We start from the raw sequence: 15454 nt of genomic DNA on the forward strand, positions 1-15454 counted from the left end.
GGAATCAGACGCCTTGGATTAATACCGGTTCCCTTATATGGAGCGATCCTCGGTTACTCACGTGCCGGAGACGTAGCGCGTACTATATAAAGCACAATACAATCGTAGAGGCGTTGCCAGACACGAGCTCGACAGTGTGCAGTTATTATCCGTGGACATCCCGTTTGTTAAAAATTTACTATGTGTGACGAAGACGTAGCCGCCCTTGTCGTAGACAATGGATCAGGAATGTGCAAAGCTGGATTTGCAGGAGATGATGCTCCGAGAGCTGTTTTTCCATCAATTGTCGGTCGACCCCGTCATCAGGTAAGGATAAGTTTTCACACGATTAAAAATGTTCCGTCATTGTCTTTCCGATGTTCAAATAATGTACAACGAATTATTACAATGTTATCCGTATGATTTGATAACCTATGCCTGCATTCTGTAGTTAATTAATTGACAAATTACTCCATAAAGATAAAATTGGCCCCTGGCCCTACCCAATTTTTCAGACCATTTTCGATTCCCCCCAGTGTAGAAGCCACAGGGGTTAATAGTAGCTCGCATGGCTGGGGGCCCTAAATCAAAGATTCTACCAAGCATATCTGAGGTACCACTTCGGTCGTTTTTTAGATAGTATAAGAATATAGGTGGTAACTAAAAAGTGGGTCGAATTTTTGATTTTGTTCGGACCCCAAGTTATCGTGAAAAGCCCCTGTCATGTAGGCCCTATTTAATTCTCTTATTTAAAGTGCATTCTAAAGATAAGATCAAGTTACTAAGACTAGGCATGCACTCACTCTTCAGCTTTCCAGAGATTGTGGCCCAGTAAATTGACACCAATCAATTCTGTTTTCAACGACTAACCATGTTTTTCTAATTTGTATATTTCAGGGTGTCATGGTCGGTATGGGACAGAAAGACAGCTATGTCGGAGATGAAGCCCAGAGTAAGAGAGGTATTCTGACCCTGAAATACCCGATCGAACACGGAATCGTCACTAACTGGGACGATATGGAGAAAATCTGGCATCACACGTTCTACAACGAGCTGCGAGTAGCGCCGGAGGAGCATCCAGTTCTCTTAACCGAAGCTCCGCTTAACCCGAAAGCTAACCGAGAAAAGATGACACAGATTATGTTCGAGACCTTCAACACACCGGCTATGTACGTCGCTATCCAAGCCGTACTGTCGCTGTACGCTTCTGGACGTACAACCGGTATCGTCCTCGATTCAGGTGACGGTGTCTCTCACACTGTACCGATCTACGAGGGTTACGCTCTACCGCATGCGATCCTGCGTTTAGACTTAGCCGGACGTGATCTCACCGATTACCTGATGAAGATCCTCACCGAGCGCGGTTACTCGTTCACGACCACCGCTGAACGTGAGATCGTCCGCGACATCAAAGAGAAACTGTGCTACGTGGCGTTAGACTTCGAACAGGAGATGACGACAGCGGCGAGCAGCTCGTCCCTCGAGAAGAGTTACGAGTTACCGGACGGACAAGTTATCACCATTGGTAATGAGCGATTCAGATGTCCCGAGGCTCTGTTCCAACCGTCGTTCCTCGGAATGGAATCTGCAGGAATCCACGAGACGACGTATAACAGTATTATGAAATGCGACGTCGATATCCGTAAAGACTTGTACGCTAACACCGTTCTGTCGGGAGGTACGACCATGTATCCAGGTATCGCTGACCGTATGCAGAAAGAGATCACAGCACTCGCACCCAGTACGATGAAGATCAAGATCATCGCACCACCCGAGCGAAAATACTCCGTGTGGATCGGTGGATCCATCTTAGCCTCCCTATCCACTTTCCAACAGATGTGGATCAGCAAACAGGAATACGACGAATCCGGACCTAGCATCGTTCATCGTAAATGTTTCTAAACATGATCTCATGAGTTCCGACGCGGCTCTGAACTCAGCGCATTTCATGACACGCGATCGAGGAGATTGTAGTAATTCTGTGATGATAGAAAAAACAGAACAGCGAATTCAAACAATCAGTTATAAATCTCTCTCAAACTCAACTCTGATTATCTCCGTGTGAAGAACATCAATTTTATACGAACTTGATTTTTATATAGAAACCGAATGACTTGAAACTAATGTGATTCCTGACTAAGCTACTTAAACATGTCTCAAAACCCGGCGAGTGATTTACAATTAACTCTCTTTAAATACAATGATAACTTGTAGGAATTTGAATCGATTCATTGTTGTTTCATTTTGTCGAGCATTTTGTTGTATTTTTTAAATGATGATGCATTTAGATTAAAATGCCTGCTGTAATTCTTGCTAAACAATTTTGTATTCTTCAATAAATTTGTTTTATTAATTTTATTTCGAGTTCATTCCGTTTTCGAGTTTAATCAGGACTATGGGGATTGATGATTTTGTGTATACAGTCGACACTAATGAGATTCAAGGAACCACAAGATTTTGCCTTCTATATCTTATATTTGTTAAGGCTTAGATGTTCAAACAATTATCCATCACGTTTCAACCCCTTCACTTCAGACCTTGACAATTGGAGAAATGTAATTATCAGAAATCTGGCATTTGTAGGAAATTTAGGAGAATTCGTAGAATGTTTCAGAGTGAGGGGGTGGCAAGGTACCACCTATCCTATTGCTGCAACCTAACATCAGATCGAAGGTTCATTCATGATCAGACCGAGAACCAAACCACCAGTAGTATATCAGAAATCCAGTAGATGGCGAATGCAGCTGCATCATCACCTCAGAATAAGTCTAACCATGGACGTATAAACTAGATTTCTAGTTCATACGTCCATGGTCTAACACCGACCTCTAAAGTCTATTAAACCAAACCTGATGAATTTTACAAATATTTCATAGAACAAACAAGTAATTATGATCAGATATACAAGTTGCATTATCATAAATAAATAATAATATAAAATCTACACAAATGACAATCACTTACATCTCTCTTCATTCAGTATTATCAGCAGACGTGGGGTAATTAAATCAAGGAGCAAAGATCGAACGAATTACCTTATCAAATGTAGATAGATATGAATTGTTTTGGCAGGTGATCCCAAATCGATGCCCTCCTGTAGTTAGGTCTGGGAGACGGCCTCCCTGAGTTAAGAGTAGATATTACAATCAGTTTAACCAATAAAGGTTCGCTAACATTTTTAAAGATTTGATTTCATGATGTTTTCAATGTCAAACATGCTGTTTGGAGACGATAGATTTTGTCCACCGTCGATGACGACAGTTTCACCAGTAATTAATGATCCTCCGTCTGATAACAAGAACAACACGGCGTTAGCAATTTCATTTCTCTTTCCGGCTCGTTGTAACGGAATGTTTTTCATATACATATCAAATATCTCTCCTTTCAGTTGCTTTCCACCTGAAATAACAAATAATTCAGTATTTAGTGTAAGTTTTCAACAACTGAGGCCAGTAGAAGTCGAGAGCTGGTTAATGTTAACTATCAGTCACTATATCAGTAACGCACTGGTAAATTTTAAACATCTTGAGGTACACACCACACCACGGTATTCAACTGCACACCACAGTGATAACTAGCTGACCATATGCAGTTGTTTGGCCCGGCTGCCCTGCCACTCAACTATCATTTCTACCTCTTACCTAGTTTTCTGTAACCTTCCGTATCCGCAATAGGACCTGGAGCCACACCTACTACACGAATTCCAAGTGGTCCCCATTCACATGCCAAATGTTTCGTCAAAGCATCTAAAAAAACATAAAAGTTTCATGGTCATGGAATTCTGAAGAATGGACTGTGATGTGTGAGGCATGCGATCACTTATGAAGGTCATCATTTCAAATGAAACAGTAGCATGCATCAAATCAATGACGAATATCCAGCAAACTACTAAACTACATAGGCCTACCTATTGCAGCTTTTGCGGCACCAGCATGAGCCTGTAATACATTGCCTCTGTAGTGCAATGTTGCCGAAATATTCAGGATGACTCCTCCATTTTTCTGAAAAATACAAAGCCAAGAAATATCATAGCTATTAGTCAATGCTCTCAACACAGTACCGCTCAACTTTTAGTAAACATTTTCTTCAAATGGATACCGTAGAAACCTAATAAAATGACCCCTCGGCGTATGGGTAATTCTATAGAAGAATGAAATGACTATTGATACATGTTTAGGAGGACCTGGTAATCAAATTTGAAATACGTAAATATTGGTTTTCAATCTCGGTCCCGGGTAGGGGGACAATAGTATAACACAAAAACCTCTTAAACTCATTGAAAACCACTCAGACACTCGCACAGACGAAAAAATTAAACATGAATAGTATTTATAACATATATATCCGTCAACAGATGTCACTGTCTGACGAAACCGGTATGAAACACATTGTTTTTCGAATTTCTCTTTAACTGCAGTCGCGTATTTCATGAATATTGATTTGAAGAGGGCTGCACCACCTGTGAACGCACAATACTCTCTATAGCTCTGCAATAGCTTCCATATATAGGAACCCGCTCCACCGCGCAGGGTCATCACGAACAAACGGATATCGCGTTTTTGTCACGGACCAGACACTCGAAGGGTGTGTCTGTATTTACCGCGATTCGTGACTCTTATTCGTGGCTTATATCGAAAACAACTCGGATATCGATCTGGTTTTTAGGATTTACGCGTACATCTGATCGAAAGAAATTAAAATTGACGTAATAGTGAATTATCGTCTTTATTTATTGGAATGTATTCAACACTTCTGTAGAAACGAAAGGATATTTTAAGACACACGCATCATATGGATGAGTTTGCGTAAACAAATACTAATCTTCTAGATGACTCTGCAACGCTGTATTTTATACCACTGACTACGAGTGAGATGTAATGACTAATAAGACACAAACGAAAACAATGCACATATACTCGAGAGTTCGCTTAGAAAACAATCGAAAACCTTCCGAGTGTTTTAACGCCGAACCACACTGGTGCCGAGTGGTGAGATGGTAGACCGGAAAAAATAGAACGCGGAACCTATAAGCCAGAGTGTACTAGCAGCATCACTCTCTCTTCATACATAGAGACATGGAGAGGTCGCTGGCTTATTACAGGGAAACCTGAATCCAAATCATTTGTGATAACTACTTGTATTCAACGCATGAATACATTAACAGTATAAGTATGACTGCATGAAAGAGAAAACAAAGCATTGTGATATATACTTCAAATCATTCCTTGAAAGTTTTGACGGTTTATAAGTCTGTGATTCGGCGCGATTTCAATATGGATAAAATCGATAATAATAATGGTTTGGAAACGTTGGACATCGACGTCAAACAGAAACTATTGAATCGGTTAAAACAGAACAGTTCGCCGCGATGCTTCGATAAGATGACAAACCTGGAGGATAACTTACTACGAGCGGTCAGTACGAAATTCGACAAGATACACGAACAGAAACTGGAGGCGATCGGGATCCTCGAAGAGTTGAAACTACACGAGGACAACAGCATCAACAGCGAGAAGAATCGTCTGGCGAAAGAGCGCGAAAATAAAGCCGAACGAATCGAGAAATTAGAGAGGAACGTTCACGAGTTGAAACAATCGGTAGAATTTCATTTCAAATTGACGAGTATAATGCGCTGGAAAATAGACGGGTTGAATAAAGAGCTCGACGATACATCCGACAAAATGGACGATTTATCGTCCGATTATTACGACATCAAACGCGAGCAAATCGAAGAGAAACTTCACAGCATGAAAAACAACCTGATCGTTTTCGGACTTTACGAAGCGAATCACGAAGTGACAGAGAACGCCGTGCGTAATTTCTTCCAGGATCAGTTGAACGTTCGTTACGCTCATATGATAGAACTGTGCGACGTTTACAGATTCGGTAAAATTGGCGGCCATCGCCCGCGTCCGATTCTCGTTAAATTCCAACATTTCCGCGACCGCGAACACGTGAAACGAATGGCGCCGAATTTACGCAACACGTCGTACGCGATCAGCGAACAATTCCCGAAAGAAATCCAGGAATATCGGAAAAAGTTGTATCCGGTGATGAAAGAGGCGCGGCAACTCAACTGTAAGGTCGTGCTACGCGTCGATTGTTTGTGGATCGATGGTGAGTTATACGACGGCGCCGGGCCCGCGCCCATAGGGCTCAATAACGACTGGGATTATACGGGCAGTAAGCCGTACTACCCGGGACGTAATCTAACAATGGATTACCGCGGTAGCGTACAAGATTTATCATATCACACAGACGATGATAACTATTACTGAATTCTACTGATCTCAGAGAAATTGGGACCAAAGGAAAGAAAATCCTCATGATGAAAGATTTCAAGAGGGTATCGGACAATTAGGGAATCTTTCACTCAAGAATCTGATGGCTTGAAGGAAATGTGTTTTATTATATCAACCATCCAGGATTGTGCTTAATTCATGTGCGTGTGATTTTTTTTGAATCTATGTAGTATAATATATGAACAGGCAGGCTGTGTTATACAGTTCGGTGTGTGTGCAGTGGTTTAGACGGTTACAGTAGAGAATTCATAAAAACCATTTGTAAAAATCATTAACCATTTCGTAACGGGTGATGGGATGGTTGCTTCTATTTGGGAAACATAGCGGGCCTGTATTTCCAGACCCCAGTAATATAATAAGTTTATTTAACCTATTCATTTATGTAATTAGCTTCATCGAATCGATGAAGCAATAACTAGAAATTCTCATGAAAATATTCATTGAATATTAATCATCATAATCATCGATATAGAATCGGCAGCGTGATGGTGAACCATATCACATTCTAGGCTCATGTTTTATTTTTGAATTTCAGACGCATTTTTTTGCGCGAAATTTCAGTCTAAACACAAAATGTACCTCGTATTATTTACATCGGAGGTAATTATCGGGTCTGTGGATTTCTAACGAAGCTAGCTATGTTTAGCTTTACTGTTTCTAATTAACAAAAACCGTTCTTTCTTTGCTTTCATTGCGTTGATAAGTTAAAACATTCGTATAAACACACAAGAAAATACAGTCAGACTCAAGCTTTACGTAGTAGAAAATATTAAGAGAAATTCTTGATTCTCTGAAACTAGATCCCTAATCATTGAATGTGGGCTTTAATATGAACGCACCAGTACAGTGCGCGTTATAGATACATAGATTACCCTGGACTGTGCTGCTGATTTTATAGAACATAATTGTAATCTATAATCGATAAATCTATTCTCATTGAAGCAGCTGTATTTTATCATGAAATATATTGGTAATTTCCATATGAATACACAACATACAACACGAAATACATCTCCTATTCTCTACGTTCCACGGAGCAGAATATCTAAACGACTAACTTGTTTAGTTGAGACCAGTTTTTATCTATAATTTTCAAGCAAATATGACTTTGTAAGAAACAAGTGGTTTTAACGCCTGTAGCGGGCGGAGGGAGGGAGAAACCAATCTGCGTTCAGAGATATCAGCTCGCTTTGCAGCAGACGCTAAAAAACAGACAACATTCTTTCAGTGTTTAGTAATGTATTTTATACGTGGTTTTTGAATGACTTATGAAGTGAAAATAGCAATAATCTACAAATACTGTTAACTGCTGATATCGACGACATAAGAAATCAAATACAAATTTGAATTTCAAAAAAATGTGCCCGAAATTTCAAACATTGAAGTATCGGTCACGATTAAAGCCTTGAAATGAAACAAAATGCCACTTTCCTCAATTCAGGACATGACTTAATCAATAACTGATAAGATACTGCCTAAAAATATATAGAGCGAAAACTTTGAACCTTTCGAAAAATATTGTTGTTGTAAAAGGGGTTTGAACGTGTGTAGTTATTATAATGATCACTATGTGATCGGGACTGCTATCAATCTCATGCATAATGTTCCTACTTCTATGTTACTATGTACTGTAAAATGCAAAATATATATCAATAGAAAATAGACCAATCTATTTTTTCACGGAATCAATATCATAAAATGCGCTCGACTCCTTTTTGCGAAATAAAAACCAGGTTATTTTACGTTGTTCTATCGTGTGTGCATTATTGCGTATGCTTCACTATTCATCATAGTCGAACTCGTTACTTCAGAAAACTGCCGGAAATCTCGGAAAACTGTTTCAACCAAAATTCTGTTGTATTTCCAGTGAATTATTGATCCCGGAGTTACACAGAAACCCTGAACCCAGTTCTACAGTAATCCTGAACCCAATTCTACAGAAACCCTGAACCCAGTAACAGAGAAACCCTGAACCCAGTCTTACAGTTGACTCTTCAATTAAAATTAGCTTATTTCCTATCTACTAACAATACAGTGAAATCTATGAAAGCTACAGAACTGGATCGTGTAGAATCAACTGAAGTTGCAGCAGTCGGCCGAGTGTTATACAGGGGATTCTATTTCAATAATTGTGTAATCGGGGTTTAATTAATCTAATTTTGTGAATGGTCTATAGTTCATATGAAAGCTTGAACGAGAACATGCGGTCTGCAGTATGTAGGCTATCAGGTCTATACAATAGTGAATTGCTGAAACTCATTCCAATAATTGTCCGAAAACTGTGAAATCTATTAATAAATCAACTAGTAAGGCGACGAGCACAAACTACTAACACTCTGATGGCCTGTATATTATAAACAATAGTAATCTAGTTCATACTACAACAGTCTCGTACGTATATGCAATAATTGTCAGTTAGTCTATATTTCATCTCAATGAAATCATTCTCTCGATGTCAATCATGTTTTATAATCTACGTAAATGGACTACACACAAAAACTCCAGCTCATATATTCATGACGTGATGAGTTCTAAAATTTCAGATGTAGATTTTTCAGGTATTTCTATATGAACATACAGTAACCACACATACATACATATACACAGTGAACTGTACAGCAGTCACAGCTGTTCATGTAACTGACACTAACTATTGATCATTCAATATGACACAGCTTGCTCTTGTAGCGACCCCCGACCCGGGATTCTTTTACATATCGATATCATAGGAATCAGAAATTTCAAACGGACAGATGCAACAAAACAGGTCTAAAATATGGACACTGCATGTACTACTTACAGTACGTGGGCTTATTAGGTCAGCGAATCCAGATCCCTGATATTTCCCGGGGCCCTTGAACAAAAGTTCCTCAATCAAATTACGAGATATCCTCGGTATAAGTATAAACTCAATAGGTTCCTAGTGTCACTCATATCCAGCAAGGACAACAAGTGACCATGAACTCTAAGTCTCAGTTCGATGGTCTGTAAAAAAAGAAGAACCCACGGGCCAGCTTTCTGGACTAGTGTCATCTTTAGCACAGGGGTTAACTCAATTTGTTATTATCAATTCAGTTCACCCCAGGGTGAATTCAAAAATATCTACTTGGTAATGAATGATTTCTTCAAAACGTGATAAGTTTGTTCTACACATACCTGCATATACTTATCGAAGACAGCCTTCGTAACATTGAAAGTTCCCATTGTGTCGATTTCCATCACTGTTTTAAAGGCATTAGACGACATGGACGCAACCGGACACAGAAAATTCCCAGCCGCATCTTAAAAATAGAGTTAAACACTTTATAGAAATCAGCGCAGCACTATTTGTAAGTTCATCATGTTATACTAAGTAGCACTTATGAGGGATCATTCAGCGGGTTAGTGGTTCAAAATGGGCAAATGTGTGTTTTGAATGATCCCTTATGGTATCACGTGCTGGAGAGCCTGTTATGGTTTCAGCCATCATTACGATAGTTGAATACTAACATTATCTAAATGAATTCAGAGAGAATTTCAAAAAGTCTATTCATTAAATGACAAATACTTACTGTTTACTAGATAATCAATTTTGTTGTATGTTTTCAATGTTTCATCAACTGCATTTATAACATCTTCAGGCTGAAAACGATCATTGGTTAACGCACTTTCTCTCTCGCATGATTCAACGTCAAAATTAGTTTGCTTTCATCGATTCAAATGCTGTACCGGTTAAACTTACCTTCCTAACATCCATCTGTATCGTGTGACATTTCTGACCAGTTGTAGATTCTAACTGTTTAGCTGCATTTTTCAGTTTCTCCAGATTTCGACTAGCGATGGCTATATCGCATTTGTGCCTGCAGAAAATACATCGCATCTCTCAGAGACTGGATGGAAATGGTTTAATTAAGGGCTAAAGATATACATACTTCATCAGCTGTTCAGCTATTGTATATCCAATACCGGATCCACCACCAGTAATCAATGCCACTTTATTCCTGAATAATAAACAATTCATCATCGTCCTCAAAAATTACTGATCACTTACAAAAAATCTGATAAAATTAGGATATCTCTAGTATCTTATATATTTTAGGATATTTTTTAGTCATTAAATGTATCCTTACTTAAATAGGTCATCTTTGAAAATTGAAGCGCTGCTACATCGTTTAGCCACAGATTGAGACATCCTAGCTGTTAAATAAATACAAGCATGTCATTAAAAGATGTAACAGGGCCACATCCGCAATATATCCATCGATTGAATATGCAATATAGAAATATGACAATATACTCCACAGCATTTAATTCTTGATTTCTCAACATGCAAATATCCATGGATCGAAACTTTTTTGCCTCAATTAGGTTGTACATTATAGTTAAACTAATTGGTAAAAAATCGGCCAATTATTTCTAGTTGATGTCATAAAATAAACAAACTGTCTATGATCAACACTCGTACAGTACAGCACTTTTACCAAGTGAAGTATGGGCCTTAAAACTAGGAAAGCACCATCACAAGAATTCTCCAAGACCAAAGAGCAGCTCACTCCTCCAGACTAAATGAGAGCTCAACAAAATAGGCTGCTACTAACAAGTACAGCCTGACAGAACTGACCTAGCTTCTTAATTTCTTAAATTTTTCATAATCATATTTAATGATTGTCTTATAAAGGCGCTTGTGTAATCCGAGGCCAGACTGAACTGAAAAGCCTGAAGGAAGGGTCAATAAAGAGAGTTTGAATTTGGTCTTCATGTGTTTATGACACTATTAAACGTTGTCAACTCGTTTTAATCCTCATTCATAATTCTCTAAATATCAATACACTAAAATCTATTTCAAAACCTGACTACATTTAACACATACCGGCAGCAAAAAACGATTTATTGCCGAAAATCTGCGCGCTTGAAATTCGTAACACGGACGCGGCCATATTGGATTTATCGAAGATTCAAATTCAAATGACTTTATTGAACCACAAAGTAATATACATAAGACAGACATACAAGGTCTAATGCGAGAAAAATTATAGCCCTATAATATGTAATAGATGAAATCGAAGTGACGGACGCCTCGTCACAGCTTGATTAAATTTTTCATGTAAGAAATCATAGCGATTCGGGAAAACAACCTCAGATAAAACTAACTCCTGAAAGTAACTGTAGGAATCTGAAAGTAACTGTAAGTTTTGATTCATTTCTGAAATTTGGGCTTATTTATAATATAAGCCCAAATTTCAGAAATGAATCAAAACTTACAGTTTAAACTTAAAGAATCAAACCTCATAATTTTCTAATCTTATATTATAAGATCAAATGAAATTAGATTTTTTAATTTTTGCGAGAAAAAAACTTGAACAATTTCTTATAAATTATGTCGATCGGAACCACTGTCTGCTAAACAGATTATTCTTTCGATTTAGAAAAAGTGTCATTTTTTAATGGTTTAAAACTCTTTGTGAAACCATAATGTAAAACCAGGACATTTCTATGAAGGAAACTGAGAGGGGTTTTTGCAATATTGAAGAATTTTAACCTGGTAGTTAATTTAGAAATTAGCTCCATTTGGATATAATAAAAGGAAGACGAGATGATTACAACGCATTTCTTAATTACCTTCAAAGAGAAAAAAATCGAATACCCGTTGAAACGCACAAATCGGAAAATTATTTTCTCCTAAAAAAAAATCGAATTGGCAGGAAATGCGAATGTCAGTATAAAAATTGATTGCTCTTGCGAAAAATATACATTTCTTTTTTAATCCGCCGGGAATACGGTTCAAAATAAGCAGTGCCGTGGCCAGCGGTACCGAATTCCTCATTTGGTGAAGAAGGCCGGGGCGGAGTCTGTTTTTGCCGACCGCGATGTTGCTGCTGCTGCTTTCAGTGAAGACTTTTTGGATATCACAGTCTGAAAACTTCAAAATTAATCTGTAAGATTGGATTAGAACTGACTGAATAAGTTGAATTTAAGACTGTTACTATCTCGAGGACAAGTGTCTGATGAATTGTGTGTTTTATATTTTGTAGTCTTATAACATGGATAATTTGATGCCTGTTTCGTTCAGTTTAACTGAATTGTATCTGTCTTACAACAAGTTGGATAGTTACCCGACGTGGCTTAATGAAAAACTGCCTCACCTCACGACTTTATACCTAAACAGGTCGGTACTCAGAATATTCATCTTAGTACTGGAGAGTTACCTCATTAATATTCATGAGTTGATGATAGTGCGCTGTGCTATTCGCTCCTGTTGCTAAGGGAATTTCAGCTATTTGCAACTCGATCGATCAACGCGGTTCATTGTTAAACTATTCATCGACCCAATCTTGTTCGGAATTTCATGAAATAAATACATTCTGAAATAACCCGATCCATAAGTTACCTTATTTTAGTTAGTGGAATGCCGGATTTTAGCGTGACGTAATTCTACTTCCGATTTCCCCATGAACTTCAAACCGGACGTCAAGTGACGTCATTTTTTTCTGACTTTGTCAGCTAGTCAGAATCGGTTAAGAAAACACTTTGTAGTATCCACATATACGCGTTTACCAAAGGGACGTCTTCCGGGCGCCCGGCGTCCGTCTATAAAATTATTACCCTAGTGTTGGCCTGATCAATCAACGCAGTAACCCTAGTCTTGGCCTGATCAATAAACGCAGTAACCCTAGTGTTGGCCTGGTCAATAAACGCAGTAACCCTAGTGTTGGCCTAGTGAATAAACGCAGTAACCCTAGTCTTGGCCTGATCAATAAACGCAGTAACCCTAGTGTTGGCCTGGTCAATAAACGCAGTAACCCTAGTGTTGGCCTAGTGAATAAACGCAGTAACCCTAGTCTTGGCCTGATCAATAAACGCAGTAACCCTAGTGTTGGCCTGGTCAATAAACGCAGTAACCCTAGTGTTGGCCTAGTGAATAAACGCAGTAACCCTAGTCTTGGCCTGATCAATAAACGCAGTAACCCTAGTGTTGGCCTGTTTAATAAACGCAGTAACCCTAGTGTTGGCCTAGTGAATAAACGCAGTAACCCTAGTGTTGGCCTAGTGAATAAACGCAGTAACCCTAGTGTTGGCCTGGTCAATAAACGCAGTAACCCTAGTGTTGGCCTGCTGAATAAACGCAGTAACCCTAGTGTTGGCCTAGTGAATAAACGCAGTAACCCTAGTCTTGGCCTAGTGAATAAACGCAGTAACCCTAGTGTTGGCCTGTTTAATAAACGCAGTAACCCTAGTGTTGGCCTGGGACAGGCAACCAGTCTACCCTAGTGTTGGCCTGGAAAGGAAGTTACCATGGTTGCCCTGATGTGGATATTCTCGGAGCCACCCATTTCTCGCGAAACCTGCAAAGGCGACCCTGCGATTGAACTTTCTTATCTTTTTTCGAGCTGTTAGGTATGTGTATGTTCAGGTAACTTAAGAAATAAAAGTTTTTCCATACATATATATTAAAGCTTCCATTTGAGTATTCAATCGTTGACATACTGTTAAACTTGTTATATTTGACAGCTGAATTTCAGTGAAGATGCATTTCTGTTGCTGCCCGTGTTTGACAACAATTCTTCCAGCCTCAATACTGGCGATTGTCATCTATAAATGGATGACCAGAAAGCGTACATCAGTTACAGGAAAGCTGGTCTTCATCACAGGAGCGAGTTCTGGAGTTGGAAAAGGTAAACCGTCCATCGCCGTGGACCTGAATCACACTCTGCAACATTTCATAAATTCTAAACCTTGTTGAAAACATTTTTCAGCTTGCGCATTTTTATTCCACAAACTCGGAGCCAAAGTGGTTCTAGCTGCCAGGAATATCGATGCATTGATGTCAGTCAAAACAGATTTAATGAAGAAAAATGATGTCAGTTTTTCTAATAGCTCTATCCTATATATACAATTCCAGGAATGTTGAATTTTGATGATATCAAATTGATTACAGATGAATGAACCAATAGTTGTCCAGTTGGACCTGTGTGATATCGAGCAAATAACCGAAGTGGTGAAGAAAGTTGAAGATGAACACGGTCCTATTGACGTTCTAGTGAATAACGCTGGTATGAGTTATAGAGGTGAAATCATTGATACCGATATCACCGTCCACCAGAAACTGATGCATGTCAATTACTTCGGTCATGTGGTTCTTACTAAGGGTACGTTTACTTATAGAGAAAGTTTGATGTTATTGACGATTAAAACAATAATAGCCCGCCACAGTAGAAATATCGATATCGACCGTCTAGTGCTGCCCCCTACGTGTAACGATAGCGGGAAGAACTAATATAATACTCACTTGCCTATCATGATTTATGTTTGAAATGTTTTTGTTTTATTGCAGCTGTCCTTCCTGCTATGATTAAACAGAAATCTGGTCATATCGTAGCAGTTAGTAGTGTACAAGGGAAGCTTTCGATACCGTTCAGATCAGCATGTGAGTTTAGTTTACACCGACACATCTTGAGTCCGTGTTGTAATGAATGATAGGATATCACTATTCGGAAGGGTTTCTTATTAAAACCCGGGTTTTGCGGAACATTCTGCATTGAACCCGTGTTTTGAGCGTAGCATAGATGTACAACTCAAGTCTTAAGGAGCATATTAGTTTATAGTTGAAATTGGAGTAAACTTCTCCTTCCATTCTTAGAGTGTGTGAAATGTTTATATTCTTGTGAGGTTAGTTACTGCTGTATCTTTGCACTGAATCAATGAGTGTTTTTCGTTTTAGATTCTGCGTCGAAACACGCGACTCAAGCGTTTTTTGACTGTTTACGAGCTGAAGTTGCCCATCATAATATACAAGTGTCAGTCGTCAGTCCTGGCTACATCAAAACTAATTTATCACTGAACGCAATGACGGGAGATGGTTCATCTTACGCCAGTAATTAATTACTCATTATTTCGATTTTTTAGATGTTAAAAATGCTTAGAAATCTTTACAATTTGTTTTCATCATAAATCAGTTAATTTTATCTGTTTTGCACTTTTCCAGTTGAAGATGCGACCACTGCGTCTGGGATGGAACCATCAGTAGTTGCTGAGTCTATCGTCGACGCGATAGAGAGAAGTAAATATGATTTGATATTGGCCCCGATTCATCATCGACTCGTCGTCTATTTCAGATCATTATTTCCTGCTCTCGTTGTTTATATTATGAATTTAAGAGCTGCTAAACAATTCAAACTGAAAAATAAATCATGAAG

General features: G+C 38.7%; 3 protein-coding genes across 5 annotated transcripts; 2 read left to right on the forward strand and 1 right to left on the reverse strand.

Annotated features, from left to right (window-relative positions):
* The first annotated feature begins 79 nt into the window (after nt 1–79).
* LOC141903561 (actin-5C) lies at nt 80–2337 on the forward strand. The gene is made up of 2 exons (XM_074791729.1): nt 80–306; nt 877–2337. The coding sequence occupies exons 1-2, from the start codon at nt 181–183 to the stop codon at nt 1879–1881; spliced, it is 1131 nt and encodes a 376-aa protein (XP_074647830.1). The 5' UTR covers nt 80–180; the 3' UTR covers nt 1882–2337.
* A 497-nt stretch (nt 2338–2834) lies between these two features.
* Nucleotides 2835–11208, reverse strand: LOC141903750 (peroxisomal 2,4-dienoyl-CoA reductase [(3E)-enoyl-CoA-producing]-like). Its single transcript, XM_074792027.1, has 9 exons — nt 11131–11208; nt 10391–10457; nt 10193–10261; nt 10003–10120; nt 9833–9902; nt 9438–9562; nt 3887–3980; nt 3621–3725; nt 2835–3378 (listed from the first exon to the last, which is right to left on the reverse strand). Exons 1-9 carry the CDS (start codon nt 11195–11197, stop codon nt 3158–3160), a joined length of 936 nt encoding a protein of 311 aa, XP_074648128.1. The 5' UTR covers nt 11198–11208; the 3' UTR covers nt 2835–3157.
* Nucleotides 11209–13585: 2377 nt separating this feature from the next.
* On the forward strand, nt 13586–15454 carry LOC141903800 (dehydrogenase/reductase SDR family member 7B-like). 3 transcript variants are annotated; one of them, XM_074792117.1, is made up of 7 exons: nt 13586–13655; nt 13770–13933; nt 14015–14118; nt 14197–14407; nt 14593–14685; nt 14980–15132; nt 15244–15454. In XM_074792117.1, exons 2-7 carry the CDS (start codon nt 13786–13788, stop codon nt 15450–15452), a joined length of 918 nt encoding a protein of 305 aa, XP_074648218.1. In that variant the 5' UTR covers nt 13586–13655; nt 13770–13785; the 3' UTR covers nt 15453–15454. The 3 variants fall into 3 exon arrangements, with proteins under 3 accessions (XP_074648218.1, XP_074648219.1, XP_074648220.1); XM_074792118.1 differs by having other exon boundaries at nt 13588–13671; XM_074792119.1 differs by having other exon boundaries at nt 13608–13655; nt 13781–13933.

This window comes from Tubulanus polymorphus, chromosome 4, assembly GCF_964204645.1.
Source record: "Tubulanus polymorphus chromosome 4, tnTubPoly1.2, whole genome shotgun sequence".
In the NCBI taxonomy this organism is placed as follows: Eukaryota; Metazoa; Nemertea; class Palaeonemertea; order Tubulaniformes; family Tubulanidae; genus Tubulanus; species Tubulanus polymorphus.

Bases quoted from the DNA above. Each gene is read 5' to 3' on its own strand.
- LOC141903561 (XM_074791729.1), top strand. From the start codon at position 181: ATGTGTGACGAAGACGTAGCCGCCCTTGTCGTAGACAATGGATCAGGA. The intron at 307-876 runs GTAAGGATAAGT...TGTATATTTCAG, and splicing joins TCGGTCGACCCCGTCATCAG to GGTGTCATGGTCGGTATGGG.
- LOC141903750 (XM_074792027.1), bottom strand. From the start codon at position 11,197: ATGGCCGCGTCCGTGTTACGAATTTCAAGCGCGCAGATTTTCGGCAAT. The intron at 10,458-11,130 runs GTATGTGTTAAA...TTTATTTAACAG, and splicing joins TAAATCGTTTTTTGCTGCCG to CTAGGATGTCTCAATCTGTG. The intron at 10,262-10,390 runs GTAAGGATACAT...TTTATTATTCAG, and splicing joins TTCAAAGATGACCTATTTAA to GAATAAAGTGGCATTGATTA.
- LOC141903800 (XM_074792117.1), top strand. From the start codon at position 13,786: ATGCATTTCTGTTGCTGCCCGTGTTTGACAACAATTCTTCCAGCCTCA. The intron at 13,934-14,014 runs GTAAACCGTCCA...AACATTTTTCAG, and splicing joins GAGTTCTGGAGTTGGAAAAG to CTTGCGCATTTTTATTCCAC. The intron at 14,686-14,979 runs GTGAGTTTAGTT...TTTTCGTTTTAG, and splicing joins GATACCGTTCAGATCAGCAT to ATTCTGCGTCGAAACACGCG.